We start from the raw sequence: 17,328 nt of genomic DNA on the forward strand, positions 1-17,328 counted from the left end.
TCAAAGCCGTCCTGTTCGTGCAGTTGGCTGCTTATACTGAGCTCTTGTGTTGAACCATGCTGAGCTGGTGTATAGGAACCCAGACTCTCAAAGGAAGACTGCCTAGGACCATGCTGGAAGAAACAGTGTGACCAAGGGCAGATGGCTAGTGACAATGGGGCTGCACAAGTCTGTCCTAAAGTTTAATTCAATTATATCAATCTTAACCAGTTAAATTGTAATGAGATTTTGCCAAATTGTGGTCAGAAATTATCTGCTATATGTGTTTTGATAGGTTTGAGAAACATCTTGCCCATAACAACAGCCAAAGTGCCTATTGTAAAATTTGAACATCGACAAAGTGGGTTGGAGGGAGATATCAGCTTATACAACACTCTGGTAAGAAAATCTAGACATCTTTCCTACACAAATACCTGAATCGATTCCAAATATAAAACCATGGCAAATTGAATGTTACTATGTTTAATATTTTGATCATTAAAATCATTACAAGGATATTTTGTATGCTTGAATTTATCAAACATGAGGCTTTTTCTTAGGAATGACATGATTGATAACTCTGCTTTCTATAGGCACAACATAACACAAAGATGTTGGCGACATACGCTGCCATTGATCCCAGAGTAAAATATTTGGGATATACCATGAAGGTGTTTGCCAAGGTAAATTTACAGTTTAGAAGTCCTTGTTGCAGACTAATCCTCCCTATCACATGCTCATTTAAGATTTTTGTGTTTATATTCAATTTAGACCAACCAGTAGAAAAGTAATTGGTAACATCTAAGGATATTCCAGTCTGTGCTGTAGCATAGGACCCAGGCTTGTACTTATAGTTCATGCTGAGAATAACTCGTACTGTCTGTTTCATCAGAGGAAAGTTCTGAATGGAAGTTTTGGATTGTCAAAGGGATAAAGGAAGTGCAGTGATACTCCGTTAATCTAGCACATATAGGATTTTCTGCCAGGCTAACGGATGTTCTAGTCCAACAATGTTATTTCATAAATACTCCAACATACTCCAGTCAGTTTCTTTGAAATATGTCACACAGTAATATTTCAGTGGACCTGGTAAGTTTAAAGACAGTGCATTAAAGAACCAGGTGAGTATCAAGCGAGATCGATACAAAATGCTGGAGTAACTCAGCGGGACAGGCAGCATCTATGGAGAAGGAATCGATGATGTTTCGGGTCGACCCATTCCTTCTCTCCAGAGATGCTGCCTGTCCCGCTGAGTTATTTCAGCATTTTGTGTCTATCTTTAAACCAGCATCTGCAGTTTCTTCATACACACATCATGGGAGGACTGCCCATCAGATTCAGGTTAATTTAAAGAGAGTAAAGGGACTGAAGGAACCGAGACCTGGTGAGTACGAATCGGGAACCTTCTAGATGATAGGAGTGTCTGTTGTGCACATTTCAATAGAGTGTCTGCCATTGGCAACTGAAATAGAAAGCTGTAATTGCTCTGTGAAGTCAGTGATTTCAGCCTCCATGTTCTCAATACTAATTCCAACTGAAAAATGTTCATTTTTTAGCGTTGTGATATTGGTGATGCCTCCAGAGGAAGCTTGTCCTCTTATGCCTACGTCCTTATGGTGCTCTACTTTCTACAGCAAAGAAAACCACCAGTTATACCTGTTCTTCAAGAAGTAAGTATTAATGTTCCTGCGGCAAATATGTTTGAGGCCTTTCACAATGAAAACCTGCATTAGTATAGATAATCATATAGCATGGAAACAGGCCCTAGGCCCAACTTGCCCACACCGGCCAACATGTCCCAGCTACACTAGTCCCACCTGTCTGCGCTTAGATCATATCCCACCAAACCTGTCCTATCCATGTACCTGTCTAAACCCACAACTCTTGGTGTGAAAAAGTTACCCTTAAGATTCCTATTAAATCTTTTCCCCTTCACCTTAAACCTCGATTACTCTACTCTGGGTAAGAGACTCTGTGCAACTACCCGATCTATTCCTCATAAATTTATACATCTCTATAAGATCACCTCACATCCTCCTGCTCTCCAGGAATAGTTCTAGCCTACTCAACCTAGCTCACACTCTCAAGACCTGGAGATGATTCCTATTATCTGTTGAATGCATATATAATATTATTTATATTACAGGAAGAATATGGTAGCATTAGAAATAGTGCAGAAGAGATCATCAGAATGTTACCCGGAATGGAGGGCTTTTGGCATAAAGAGAGATTAGATAAGCTGGGTTTATTCTCACTAGAGTACAGGAGCCTGAGGAGACGTTATAGAGGATAATTAAATTATGAGAAGCATAATTAAGGTCGAGATTTAGAATCTTTTTCCTCAGGCAGGTGCGCCTAAAACAAGTGGATATAGGTTTAAGATGAGGGGGAAGAAATCTAATAGAGATCTGAGGGGCATGTTTTTCGCATGGAAGATGGTGGTGACTACATGGAATGAGTTACCAGAGAGGAGGTGGAGGTGGTTACAATTGCAGCATTTAAAAGGCATTAGGGCATATAAAATGATATGGGCCTAATGTGGGCACATGGAATAGTATAGATAAACATCACAGTCAGCATGGATGGGTTAAGGGCTCATTTATGTGCTACACAACTCTACGACTTGTGAAAATACAAATGTAGTGATTATATATTTTTTAAATACTTTATTAAAGGAAATTTTGATAACATACATTTTCATACAGCAGTTTTAGAAATTCTGGGTATAACTAGATTGTGACTCTTCAGTGCCCTTAATTATTTGAAGGTTTTTTAATGTCACTTGATTTTCTTTGGTCTCCAGACTAACGGTCACAATGCTCAGTTCTCTTGGTCACTAATGAGGAGGCAACTTTCCCCTCCGTGAAAGCCCACTATAAAGTGCTTGATTTTGCCACATTGCTTACGGAAAGACTGGTGAGATCCCATTGTTTCTGTCAATTCTCCCCCACTGAGGCTTTAATAGAAATTTAAAGAGAGATAGAGTCAGTGAGTGGTTATGTTCCAATGCTTCGAACTGTGGCAGCTGAAGGCACAGAAACCGAAGGTGAAATGATTAAATTCAGGTGGCCAGGGCTGTTGGAAACTACAGATTGTGGAACGTTGTAAAATATGAGTTTACAGTAAAAAAGAAGGGGTGAACATCCTTTCTGTACTGGGGCGACCAGAACTGCATGCAATACTCCTCATGCAGCCTAACCAAATTCCCATAAAGCTACGTCATGATTTCCTGACTCTTATATACTCAATGCCCCAACCAGTAAAGGCAAACCTACCATCTGCCGTCTTTACCACTTTAAATACTTATGTTTCCACTTTCTGGGAGATATAGACGTATAGATTGTAGATTTTTCATGGGATTTGGGGTTTTTCTAAATTTCTATTCTCAATATAAAGTTCTAAGGTTTTCTGATCTTTTGGTTAATTTGATTGAAAATGTTCCACCTGCATTGATGTACTCCATTTGTTGCATGAAAATAATTTGTACAGTTACAGGCAGTTCAATGACTTTCTCAGACGATGAAGAATATTACCACGTTAATGCATGTAAACATTCAATGGTTATTCTATCAATTCTCCAGAGCATTTTATATTTCCAAAAGAATGCACATTTTAGTTGTCAATGAGATTTAGTAAGTATTTTATGTTCATTCTAATTATAGCTTCGGTTTGTGAAAAATTCACATTTTAGAATGCATCAATGGCAAGAAGCTGGGCTGCAATACAAAATAAAAACAAAATAGCAGACAAATTAATCCATGGCCATATGGTTTTGTATTCGTGTGGGTATTATGAAAGAAATTAACCACCAAACATCAGAGCAGAATTAGGTCATTCAGGCCATTGGGTCTACTCTGCCATTCAATCATGGCTGACATGGTGTTAGACATTTTATCACGTTTATCATCCAAAACATGAGGCTGCCATCTTTGCTTATAATTTTTTTTTCTAAATTAACCATAAAAATTAAAACTTTTTGTAGATCTTTGATGGAAAAGATGTGCCACAGAGAATGGTAGATGGATGGAATGCCTTCTTCTTTGATGATATGGAAGAACTGGTAAATTATTATTTTGATTTATTCATATGCAAGTTAATGTAAATGTAATTTAGCTGTATTACTGGGATTAATGTTTCTGTAGAATAATAATATTCTGCAAGCACGAAGGATAGCCATTTTGCCTGGTGTTGTTTTGGGAAAAACCCGCTATTTTGTCAAATTTGCCCTTATCCTTTCTTCCTTTCACCATTTATTAACCTGAATTTTGCTTTCAACGTTCTTGTAACATTTCAGTAACATCAATTCTTGGTACTTGTAACATTTTTCTGTGTATAAAAAATGTTATCTCACCATTTAAATGGAGTTTAACGAGGGTGTAAAGGAAATTGCCTGAGAGGAAAATCAAAGGAAAAACAGAGGCTTCAAGGTTTGCTTCAAGAGACTTTATTGCATGATATCATGGAGAGATGGTGGCAGTTAACTGCTCACCGGTTCTCTGACTTCGCAGCAGAATTAACCGACAGTTATGCAATGCAGTAAACAACGTTTTTTTTAGATACAACTATATGAAAACATACTTTGTCCTTGGCTATATGTTTTCTTGTTATTACTATCTACTACATGGGTATTAATTATTTCATTAGTCATAATATACTTTTTGTTTATGTTAATCTTATTCAACAACAGATGGTTAATACAAGTCAAACATAATACAAGGGCATCTTGACATTATTCTATCTCATCTTTCAAGCGGACCGCACCACTGCCCCCCACTCCGAGCCAATCATAAGCCCCCATTTACTGCAACGTTTCTACAATACTAGCGATAGGGGGCGCGAGTGGTCTACCCAGCTAATGCATGTGTTGTTTTTGATCACTAGTTACAAACATTACAGGGTTAACTATTGTGATCCAACAGTCAGTAACTTTCCACTGAGAACAGGCTTCCTTATCTATGTCCTAATTTGTTGTGCTTTATTCACCATGCTATGCATTCCCAGACAAGGGATAATGCATCTGAAACGTGTTTTGCCAAATTCCCATAATCTTCTGCACCTGGTCCACGAGAGATGCCAATTGCCACATCCGCATACCCTTTCATTACCTTGTTTTATTCCGATCAAAATTAAGTAAATGAAGATTTTAATTTTTTCTTCTACAGTGGGAAAGTGTGAGATTGTGCACTTTGGTAAGTGGAATCCAAAGACAGATTTTCATCCCCTCATATTGTGAAGGGATTGGGATTTAGAAATAAGGAGGTTTTGTTACAATGGCACATGGTGTTGATGAGGCCACTCCTGGAGTACTGTGCACTGTTCCGATGCTCTTACCTAAATTCACCAGACTAATTTGTGGCAAGAGAGAGTTGTCCTATCAACTGAGGTTGGAGTTTAGAAGAGTTAGGGGTGATCTTATTTAAATATATAAGATGCTATGAGGAGTTGACAAGGTTTGTGTTGAGATGTTTTCATTTGTGGGAGAGTTATAAACAAAGAGACAGCTACAAAGTAAAGGATTGGTCATTTAAAACTGAGGTGCAAAGATATTTCTTAATCGAGATAATGAAATTCTGGAATTCTCTGCCTCTGGGGTGATGCTGGCTGCATCATTAAAAATATTGAAAAGGGAATTAGATAAATATTTGAAAAATCGAGGATTGATGGCTGTGGGAAACTGGCACGGAAGAAGATGCCAGCGTAGATCTGCTGTGATCATATTGACTGGACTTCGTGGGGAGTCAGTATTAGAGCTAATTGTAATATGCGCTGGCAATTAAGGCTGTGTAAATTCAGGATGTGTATAAAGGTCCTACATTTATTGGTATTTAAAAATAAACTTCCAATATCTACCAGCAAAATCCAGGTCTTTGTTTTACATCTCAATATCATAACTTTTGTATTGTGTTGTGTTTTTAAATATTTTTGGTTGTTGCAGAAGAAAAGATTGCCAGAACTTGGGAAGAACAAAGAATCAGTGGGTGAACTTTGGTTAGGCCTTTTGCGATTTTACACTGAAGAATTTGATTTCAAGGAATATGTTATCAGCATCAGACAGAAGAAACTTTTAACAACATTTGAAAAGCAATGGACTTCAAAATGCATTGCCATAGAAGGTATTTAAATTTTAATGCATTCATTCATTTGTCGGTTATATACTTCAGTTAATATGTCACAAAATAAAACAACCGGTTTTTATATATTCTATTGAGGCAAAGGTCAATGCAAGGTGGTGCATTCCTAACTCTTATACACAACAGCTTTAACTGTTATTAGCACGGAATCTATAAGCAGGCTGATTTTGCTTTATCCTTTTAAATCCCATCTACAACTTGTCAGTGTCATTGTAGATAGACACAAAATGCTGGAGTGACTCAGCAGGACAGGCAGAAACTTTGGGTAATGTTTTGGATAAAGACTCTTCTTCATTGTAGACCAGATTAGCATAGATGAATGCTGCCTCTTCATTACCTTTCCCCTACATTGCATGTTATATGACTATTATTTAACTCCTTTCTTTTTGCTGAAGGTTGTTATTTATGCTGCTCTGAAAACTTTCTTTTCAGATTTCTCCATGGCCTTTCTCTCTCTTTCTCTAGTTCTCAGTCCTTCTAAATATCTGTGCATGTCTTATTCTGACTTTTCAGTTTTATTTGTTTTACTATTAGTGGTTCCTTATTAAGACATTGAGGCCCCAAACTCTAAAAATGCTTACTCGGGTCTCTGCCAATGTGCTTAAAACCTTTCCCTTCAACAAGCCTTTGGCCATTTGCTCCTATGTTCAACTTGTTGCCACCTTTGTTTAACAATGGACCTTGGAACATAGAACAAATATAGAACATATGCTCTATACTAATCAGAGAGAATGTCACACTGGAGGGTTTGTCCAGTGAAGCAATGTGGGTGAAGATCATATATAAGAAAGGTGCAAACACTCTAATGGAATTAGGTTTCGGGTTATAATTGTCTCGTTACCAAAGTACAGTGAAAAGCTTCTGTTTGTATGCTGTCCAATCAAATCAGATAATACAGTATATAGATACAATCAACCCAAACTCAAGTGCAATAGGTAGAGTGAAGAGAAAGACATGGAGTGCAGAATGGAGTGCAGTTCTCAGCATTGTAGGAAAACAGTTCCAGAAGGTCCAATGTCTGCAATAAGTTAGCTTGGCAAATCGGGGCTAGATTCCTAGGTTATGGAAAGACTGCTCAGAAGTCTGATAACAAACGAGAAGAAACTGTTCCTGAATCTTGAGTGTGCTTTCAAGCTTCTGTATCTTCTGCCCGATAGAAGTGGTGAGAAGAGGGAATGACTAGAATGACTAGAATGAAAAATGTCCTTCGTTATGTTGAAGACGCAAAGTGCTGGTGTAACTCGGCGGGTCAGGCAGCATCTCTGGAGCACATGGATAGGTGACATTTTGGCTTGGTACCCACCTTCAGGCTACTTCAATATGTTGGCTGCTTTCCCAAGGCAGTGTGAAGTGTAGATGGATTCAATGTATGGGAGGCTGATATGTGTGATGGACTGTGCTTCAAGAGTCAAGAATGTTCTCTTATCATATGTCCCTAAATGAAACAATGAAATTCTTATTTACAGCAGCACAACAGATATGTAAACATAGTACTCTGTAAAACCCATAATAAACAACAAAAAATTCTATATACATACTATTTATGTATGTATATATGTATACAATAAATAGATTAATAAAGAAACAATATTGCAAAGTCAAATATAATGCCCCAAGTCTGCTATGCCAAGTTTTAAGGTGAAACGACACAAAGTGCTGGAGTAACTTAGCGGACTGAATCAGTCTGAAGGGTCCCGACTCGAAATGAAACCTATCCATGTTTTCCAGAGATGTTGCCTGACATGCTGAGTTACTCCAGCACTTTGTGTCCCTTTTGTGCATTAACCCACAACTGCAGTTTTTTAATTATTCCACGTGTAAAATCTGACCTATGGGAACTGTAAGGGAACGTGATCCTTGCAATAAATCAGGGAGTGACTATTTCCTACTAGCATATAATTTTCCATGTCACCATTATAGATTAAAAAATAATTTTATTTTGCTTATAATCAACTAATCTACAGACAGTGTCACGTTGTGCATTGCTATCTGCAAGGAATTCAAAAAGATGAAATTTTAAAAATCAATGTAAAACTTGGAATATTTTGACATCATGAAATTTAAATCTGAACTCGCCATTATTGTAAGATCATTATTATTTCTAATAATTCTGTGATGGCAAAATGAATGAATGAGGTTAATGGCAGTTTAAGCCCTTAACAGATTAAATGATGTTGGACCTTATTTTCTAGATCCTTTTGACTTGAATCACAATCTTGGTGCTGGAGTCTCCAGGAAAAGTAAGTCCTCTTTCAGTTAAGCTTTTGCAAGGTTTTTTTGCATCAAAAAAGCATAGATGTAGCTCTAATGCAGATAATTGTTTGTCTTGCAGTGACTAACTTTATAATGAAAGCTTTTATAAATGGACGCAAATTATTTGGTACACCTGTATATCCACATCCTGGCATGGAAACAGTATGTATATAATAATTATTATAATTCTGATGCATTTTTAATCGTTTCCTCATTTCTGAAGTAGTTGCCAGAAGCAGCACTTTGCAGTGCCACAATATGTATTTTATTATGTGATCAATTCATATTAGGTTCGATCTATTTTATTGTGTTCATCTGAATCAATTGAGAAGCGATTTCATTATGAGAAAGCTGAGGTGATCCTGATTTAGGGTTTTAAATATTATTAAAGAGCTTGATTGGATAAATATGGAGAAAATATTTGCAGGTAGCGAGATCCCAAACTCGGGGCCCGGAATCTAAGTTTGCCACGAATAAAGACTTCAGACCAAAGTCTTTCACATGGAGTGGTTAGAATGTGTAACTTGCCTTCACATAGATTAATTGGGGAGCAAAGCATAGTTGCCTTTAATAGTCACCTGCATGAGAGTGTTTGAAGAGGCTTGTTTGAGTATAAAAATTGACTTGCATCAGTTGGGCTTAATGACCTATTTGTACGTTGTAAATTCTATTATTCAGTCAGAATTGTTATCCAGTTCAACCATTCAAAATGGTATCTGTGTTCCAACATATATTGCCAATACTGTTTGTAAGGTTTTATTTGGCAAGTGAGAACTGAATAATGATGATCTATATTTGAAATGCCAAATTCCTACAAATATAGTATGACCAGTTTGTATTGTAGTACACATTTGTTTCATAGTCCATTTCAGTGTATTTTTCTCACAGTTAGCTATCCCAGTGTTCGCAATTTTGGCAAAGATTTTGGAAACCATATAATAATAGACTGTCAGGAGGTGGAAGTTATTCGAGATGATCAAAGGCATGTAACATCTGCTTTTTGAATCGGCAATGTGCTGTCCGGGAAATTATAGATACTGATATTGAAAAGAAACAAATTATTGAAAGAGCAAGCTGTATGGAGGGGGGATGTATTATCAGGATTAATGTTAGTTTAATTAATTAGATCAATGTTGAACATCTTCTTCCCCACTGCTATCCAGACTCCTGAACTAATCACCATTTTCACACCCCCTTCCCGAAGGTGCTGCCACGTCCTCCTAACTATCTTATTTGGGATTTTTGTTTTGTATTACTTAAGATTGTACCACTCTATTGTTTGTGTTTGTCGTTGTTTTTTTTTTTGTATTTATCATTACTGTGTGTCTACTATTTAATTTGTGAACTTCATGTGAACAAGGAATTTCGTTGCATCCTGGTGTACATGACGATAAAGTAATTTGATCTGAGATTATTTGGAGAGGGAACAAGAGCTGTTGAGATGGAGACTGAACTCTATTACTAAAGAAAAAAAGGAAAGCTTATCTTATGCATGACATACCAAGAGAGGCAAGAGAACTGAAGTGGATTGAGGTTCAACATAGAATAAAAGAGTACAAGAATGCGATTTGCCAATTGGAGGCAGGCTTCAGGAATTGGAAAATCTAGCTGGCTGAAAAGCATGCAAGATAAAAATGAAAACAAATTATGAAATTTTGAAGGTGAAAATGGTGGTGAAGTCAGGAAACTGCAAATTAAAAACCAAAGTAAAATGTATAGCGATTGATGTTTGTTTAAATTCTGTTTTGAACTTTAGATCATATTGTTCAACCCTTTGGATCGTGTGTGAGTTAACACTGAAAGAATTTACTTTTTCAACAATTAACTTTATATCCATGATCAATTGATCAATAACTCAATATTATGGTGTTTGTTGTTAGGATTACTTTTTTGATTCAAAAATCCTGACTGATGGGGAGTTGGCGCCAAATGATAGGTGTTGTCGTATCTGTGGGAAAATTGGACATTACATGAAAGATTGTCCAAAAAGAAGGAGGTAACCACGAATTTGCATTATATGGAAATCCATACTCCTAGTTTCTCCATTTGCATTTTGTTCTGACAGTGCTCTTTTCAGGCCCTTGCATATCTTGCTCATCTTTCATTCATAGTCCTCTACGCGTCATGTTTGGTAAGGCATTCAACTATGTTCTGATGCCATTCTGTCCCACTGATGTAGGCTTTTGACCCAAAATATTGATTATTCCTTTCCTCTCCAACAGTGACGCTCAACCCACTGAGATCCTCAGCAGATTGTGTGTTGTTGCAGATTCCAGCATCTGCAGTCTCTGGTGTCTCCATTCAACCATGTCTGTTGCATTTCCCTGTGAATCTGCTCTCGCCTATTCTCCCATCTGGGATCAGGATAGTATCTTTCTCCACATCAGGCACTACATTCACTGTAATTGTAGTCACCAGGCTCATTTCATATTTCCTTGCAACAAAAAAGACCATGGTGGCTCATCGAGTCTGTGCCAGCTCTTAGAGCAATTCCATCCATCCTGTTTCCCCTCATATTTTCTTTAAATAATGGTCATATCTCTATTAATGCCCCAAGGCTATCCTTCCTACCACTTACCTATACGAGGGTAATTTACTGGAGCAACCTAACCTCCCCCCTCCCACGTACTCTGCATCTCAAACTAATTAAATAAGATACTTTACATCAAAAAGATGTAAGTACTCAAAAAAATATCAGTAAACTGGAATACCATACTTTTTAAAGCTCTTTATACTAAAAACATTATCAATAACATCATCCAAAACTGGACATCATACTATTTTCCAATAGAGATAATTACTATTATTTTAAGAATGAAGAAGAAAGAAAATGAGAAAGAGGAAGAGAAGGATTCAAAGGAAGAAGAAAAAGAACTAAGAGAAAAGCGATGCTTTATCTGTGGCGACACTGGCCACATGAGAAGGGATTGCCCAGAATTCAGAACATCTCGAACACGGAACAACACGGTGTCAGGTAATGAGACTGTTGGGAAGTGATGGATTAATTCTGTATCTCTGTTCTTGAGTAAATGAGTTGTTCTTTCAAAACATTTGCTGGAAAATATTTTTTTTAATACATTTTCATTGATGTAGTCTGATGATCCAGAGAAAGTAGGTTTTTGCCCAGTTGTAATGATGTTATTGAGGAACGTGAAAGGCACCTGTTCTAGATGCACAAAAACATCAGGGAACTAGTCACCCCAGGGAGCTGCCTAGCCTTTTAAGAAAATTCTAAAGAAAAGACAATCTCCATATATCCTATAAAATAGACTCTCCAGGTTACTACATAGAAAGTAGATACTAAGCTGTGGAGATTAGTTCAAAGAAATGACTCCGATTTCAGATAGGGTGGTCTAGCTATATGTGACAAGTAGAAGCAACTAAAAGATTAATTAATTAAGTAATTAAGAATGCGTTAATTTAAAACGGTATTCAATATTAAATATCTGTTTGGAATTTCAAAGATTTGTTTGTTTTTTTGCAGTTCCTCAGGCAGCACGGAATCTGACCACTATACAGACAGGAGCAACCCAGCCTTCAGTGTCACATTCAGAACATCATCAGGATTATCCACAACATACCAGGCCATCTTCAGAAAGTGTAAGTCTTTTGCTTTTGGTTCTTGCATCATGTACTGCAGTTGCACTGGGTTTCCTCCAGACCATTGAAGACCATAATGTTGAAATTGGCATGTGTAATTATTTGTCCCTTAATTTTTTTTTAAGCTTACTACCCTGGAGAAACCCCTGGTTGTAACTGAATTGAGTTCAACAACATAATTTGAAAATAAACAGTGTATGAGACAAGCAGAATCTTTATATTTAGAGCTAAACAGTTTAAGTGACATATTTGTATTTGAAACTGGTATATCAGATAAATCATTTTAGAACTATTATCACTTTGCCCTCCTTTCCCACACACAATATTTTGTAATTTATTTCCTCGCCTCTTAAAACATGGTTTAGTGAAAGAATGTTAGAAACTGGAAATCCATTTACCTAAGCAATAGTTTGTCTCATTGCTTTTTTGTTTCTAATTTTCAGTCAGAACCACATCAGATGCCTCCTTATTCTTCTCAAACTACGCATCAGCAATTAACACCAAATTCATCTCCAATAGCTTCTGTTTCGCATCCACAGACCCAACAGGCTGGTTCTCAGAATAAACTTCCACAGACACTTGCTCAACCAACCCATCAGGTTCAATTGCCCCTGTTTCCATACACTCAGCGTCATCCAGGTCAGTATTCCAATCTGCACGGCCTCAACTTAATTCAGTCACGCAGATCACAGCACCAGGTGCATATGCCCACTAACTCGTGGCCTGCTGCCCTTCACTCTGCATCTGGTAACCATCCCAACATGCCTTTTCCTATGCGGTCTAGCAACAACACAGCTAATCCCAACAGTATGAATCTCAATGATCCTAGTATCATCTTTGCTCAGCCTGCTGCCAGGCCTATGGGTATCTCCAACACTCCTCACGATGGACAGTGGCACAATCACATGACTCGCAGCACACTAGTGGGAAATGGCACTCTGGGAACTTCAGGTATATTTCTTTTTCTCATTATATTAATGTCTAGCTATTATTCTTCTAATGTGCTCTGTAATAGACATGATTAATTTTACATTTTTTAGCTCAACATATTAATAACGTGTATTTTCTTATATATATTGTTTTTTGAGCAAAAATGCATTTGAGCAAAATTAGCAGATGAAATTATAAATGAGCTTTGCAACACTGTTGATAATTTATGGTGGCAAAGGTCTGATGATAAAGACCCAATTGCAGAGTGACCACACGATGTCCACTCTGTACTAGATTTGGTTAGGGTAGAAATTGGCATGTTACAGTTACCCTCCAGAGTTAGCTGCTCATCCCCCAATCCATCACCACTGGATGGCATGCAGAGTCTCAGATTGTGAGCACACACTTGTGTCATCCCATTATAAAGCTGCTGGTACCTGCAAAATCCTACACCAGCATGAATTTGTGCTCAAGAGATGATGGAAGCATTTAAAAAAAAGTACTAAATGCTTATCATGCAGTTGAGAAAAGCTGCAATTTCCAAATGGCTCATATGGAAATGATAGAGAGCCAAACCAGCAAAATACTTCCTGTATAATTTATTACTGTGGCAGCATTTTGCAAGTCATAAAATTACAATATAAATTACAAAATTACCTTTTGATTTCGGAAGAAAATTAAACCAATTGAAAAGCTTATGTCCAATCATAAAACTTTGTTTTTAAACTTAACTATTATAAATGCTTCCAACAGAAGTATTTCGTTTGAACAATTATTATATGTGTAAATATGGCTCCAACAAAAACAAAAAGGAATTAAGTATTCTGGCCTGCTTTGGAGGGTAATTGAGCCTAGTTATAATTTTGCATTTTTGTAATATTATCCCTAGTTAACTTTATAATTACATTTAAATCAATTATTGATAAGATCCTTTAGCTCATTGGTTATAAAAGTATTATTAAACCCGACACTATTTTAAATTTACTGCCTTTAATACATGTAATTTGCTTGTACTTCTGACATCATTTTTAAGTATTAAGTTGATGAAGTAAGTATATCATGCAGCAAAATATTTTAATGTTGCCTTATGTGAGGATAAAACAGGATATTGCAGAAGAAATAATAAAGGAAAACACTTGAGTTTGAGAAGGTGACAAAAAATGCATGGACATAGTTACTTAATGTTCATTTTAAGCAATTATGTCTTAAAACAAACTTGTGACTTTTTTTCCCTTCATGCAATCATAGATCAAAGGTTTCAGGGGCAATTTGCAAAACTAAATCCACCACCCATACCTTGGGAGCATCATTCTGTTCCTCATTTTCAAGCACCGTGGCCTTACAGAATGCCTCAAAACTTCATTCAGCAGGGAAATACGAACTATCCTCAGCAGAGCAAATCCTACTACTCTCCAGGTACCAATAACACCAAACCACTCTAATTGGTTTAATTATTGCTCAATATAGGAATATGACTTCTTAGCTTGTTTGTATTCCCAATAGTAGTTTTAGTTTAGTTTAGAGATACAGTGCGGAAAAAACGCCCTTTGGCGCACCGAGTGTGCACCACACGTTAACACTATCCTATACACACGGACGGGCAGTTTACACAAACATCAAGCCAATTAACCTACATATCAGTAGGTTTTTGGAGTGTGGAAGGAAACGGAAGATCTCGGAGAAAACCCACGCGGTCACGGGGAGAACGTACAATTTCCATACAGACAGCACCCGTAATCGGGTTAGATCCCGGCTCTCGGGCGCTGCAAGCGCTGTAAGGCATAGAAACATAGAAAATAGGTGCAGGAGTAGGCCATTCGGCCCTTCGAGCCTGCACCGCCGTTCAATATGATCATGGCTGGATCATCCAGCTCAGTAACCTGTACCTGCCTTCTCTCCATACCCCTGATCCCTTTAGCCACAAGGGCCACATCTAACTCCCTCTTAAATATAGCCAATGAACTGGCCTCAACTACCTTCTGTGGCAGAGAATTCCACAGACTCACCACTCTCTGTGTGAAGAAATGTTTTCTCATCTCGGTCCTAAAAGACTTCCCCCTTATCCTTAAGCTGTGACCCCTGGTTCTGGACTTCCCCAACATCGGGAACAATCTTCCCGCATCTAGCCTCTCCAACCCCTTAAGAATTTTATATGTTTCTATAAGATCCCCCCTCAGTCTTCTAAATTCCAGCAAGTATAAGCCTAGTCTATCCAGTCTTTCTTCATATGAAAGTCCTGCCATCCCAGGGATCAATCTGCTGAACCTTCTCTGTACTCCCTCTAAGGCTAGAATGTCTTTCCTCAGATTAGGAGACCAAAACTGTACACAATACTCCAGGTGCGGTCTCACCAAGGCCCTGTACAACTGCAGCAGAACCTCCCTGCTCCTATACTCAAATCCTCTTGCGATGAATGCTAACATACCATTCCTTTTCTTCACTGCCTGCTGCACCTGCACACTTGCTTTCAATGACTGGTGCACCATGACACCCAGGTCACGTTGCATCTCCCCTTTTCCTAATTGGACACCATTGAGGTAATACTCTGCTTTCCTGTTCTTGCCGCCAAAGTGGATAACCTCACATATATCCACATTATATTGCATCTGCCATGCATTTGCCCACTCGCCTAATCTATCCAAGTCACTCTGCAGCCTCCTAGCATCCTCCTCGCAGCTAACACTGCCACCCAGCTTCGTGTCATCCGCAAACTTAGATATGTTGCATTTAATTACCTCGTCCAAATCATTAATATATATTGTAAATAACTGGGGTCCCAGCACTGAGCCTTGCAGTACCCCACTAGTCACTGCCTGCCATTCCGAAAAGGACCCGTTTATTCCTACTCTTTGCTTCGTGACCGCCAACCAATTCTCTATCCACCTCAACACTGAACCTCCAATACCGTGTGCTTTAAGTTTGTACACCAATCTCCTATGTGGGACCTTGTCGAAGGCCTTCTGAAAGTCCAGATATAACACATCGACTGGTTCTCCCTTATCCACTCTACTCTACTAGATTCGTCAGACATGATTTGCCTTTCATAAATCCATGCTGACTTTGTCCGATGATTTCACCACTTTCCAAATGTGATGCTATCCCATCTTTAATAACTGACTCTAGCATTTTCCCCACTACCGATGTTAGGCTAACTGGTCTATAATTCCCCGTTTTCTCTCCCCCTCCCTTTTTAAAAAGTGGGGTTACATTAGCTACCCTCCAATCCTCAGGAACTACTCCAGAATCTAAAGAGTTTTGAAAAATTATCACTAATGCATCCACTATTTCTGGGGCTACTTCCTTAAGCACTCTGGGATGCAGCCTATCTGGCCCTGGGGATTTATCTGTCTTTAATCCATTTAATTTACCTAACACCACTTCCCGACTAACCTGGATTTCCCTCAGTTCCTCCATCTCATTAGACCCCCGGTCCCCTGCTATTTCCGGCAGATTGTTTATGTCTTCCTTAGTGAAGACAGAAGAAGGTAGTTGTTCAATTGGTCTGCCATATCCTTGTTCCCTATGATCAATTCACCTGATTCCTACTGCAAGGGACCTACATTTGTCTTAACTAGTCTTTTTCTCTTCACATATCTATAAAAGCTTTTGCAGTCAGTTTTTATGTTCCCTGCCAGTTTTCTCTCATAATCTATTTTCCCTTTCCTACTTAAGCCCTTTGTTCTCCTCTGCTGGACTGAATTTCTCCCAGTCCTCTGGTATGCTACTTTTTCTGGCTAATTTATATGCTTCATCTTTTGTTTTAATACTATCCTTGATTTCCCTTGTTAGCCACGGATGCACTACCTTTCCTGGTTTGTTCTTTTGCCAAACTGGGATGAACAATTGTTGTAGTTCATCCATGCGATCTTTAAATGCCTTCCATTGCATGTCCACCGTCAAGCCTTTAAGTATCAATTGCCAGTCTATCTTGGACAATTCGCGTCTCATACCCTCAAAGTTACCTTTCTTTAAGTTCAGAACACTTGTTTCTGAATTGACTGTCACTCTCCATCCTAATGAAGAACTCCACCATATTATGGTCACTCTTGCCCAAGGGGCCTCGCACAACAAGGCTGCTAACTAACCCTTCCTCATTACTCAATACCCAGTCTAGAATGGCCTGCTCTCTCGTTGGTTCGACATGTTGGTTTAGAAAACCATCTCGCAAACATTCCAAGAAATCCTCTTCCTCAGCACCCCTGCCAATTTGGTTCACCCAATCTATATATAGATTGAAGTCACCCATTATAACTGCTGCACCTTTGGTGCACGCATTTCTAATTTCCTGTTTGATGCCATCCCCAACCTCACTACTGCTGTTAGGTGGCCTGTACACAACTCCCACTAGTGTTTTCTGCCCCTTAGTGTTTCGCAGCTCTACCCATATCGATTCCACATCCTCCGAGCTAATGTCCTTCCTTTCCATTGCGTTAAT

General features: G+C 38.3%; 1 protein-coding gene across 5 annotated transcripts in view; it reads left to right on the forward strand.

The window, feature by feature from the left end:
• LOC144598396 (terminal uridylyltransferase 4-like) overlaps nucleotides 1-17,328 on the forward strand; it is a 78,359-nt gene that overhangs the window by 56,460 nt on the left and 4,571 nt on the right. For all 5 annotated transcript variants that reach the window (XM_078408524.1, XM_078408523.1, XM_078408527.1 and 2 more), the window contains 12 exons: nucleotides 275-378; nucleotides 573-662; nucleotides 1,536-1,649; nucleotides 3,962-4,039; nucleotides 5,915-6,092; nucleotides 8,303-8,350; nucleotides 8,443-8,525; nucleotides 10,244-10,359; nucleotides 11,177-11,337; nucleotides 11,848-11,963; nucleotides 12,407-12,914; nucleotides 14,142-14,309. In XM_078408524.1, the coding sequence (XP_078264650.1) occupies nucleotides 275-378; nucleotides 573-662; nucleotides 1,536-1,649; nucleotides 3,962-4,039; nucleotides 5,915-6,092; nucleotides 8,303-8,350; nucleotides 8,443-8,525; nucleotides 10,244-10,359; nucleotides 11,177-11,337; nucleotides 11,848-11,963; nucleotides 12,407-12,914; nucleotides 14,142-14,309 (1,764 nt within the window). The remainder of the gene's footprint in view (nucleotides 1-274; nucleotides 379-572; nucleotides 663-1,535; nucleotides 1,650-3,961; nucleotides 4,040-5,914; nucleotides 6,093-8,302; nucleotides 8,351-8,442; nucleotides 8,526-10,243; nucleotides 10,360-11,176; nucleotides 11,338-11,847; nucleotides 11,964-12,406; nucleotides 12,915-14,141; nucleotides 14,310-17,328) is intronic.

The sequence above is a fragment of the Rhinoraja longicauda genome, chromosome 11 (assembly GCF_053455715.1).
Source record: "Rhinoraja longicauda isolate Sanriku21f chromosome 11, sRhiLon1.1, whole genome shotgun sequence".
NCBI lineage: Eukaryota > Metazoa > Chordata > Chondrichthyes > Rajiformes > Arhynchobatidae > Rhinoraja > Rhinoraja longicauda.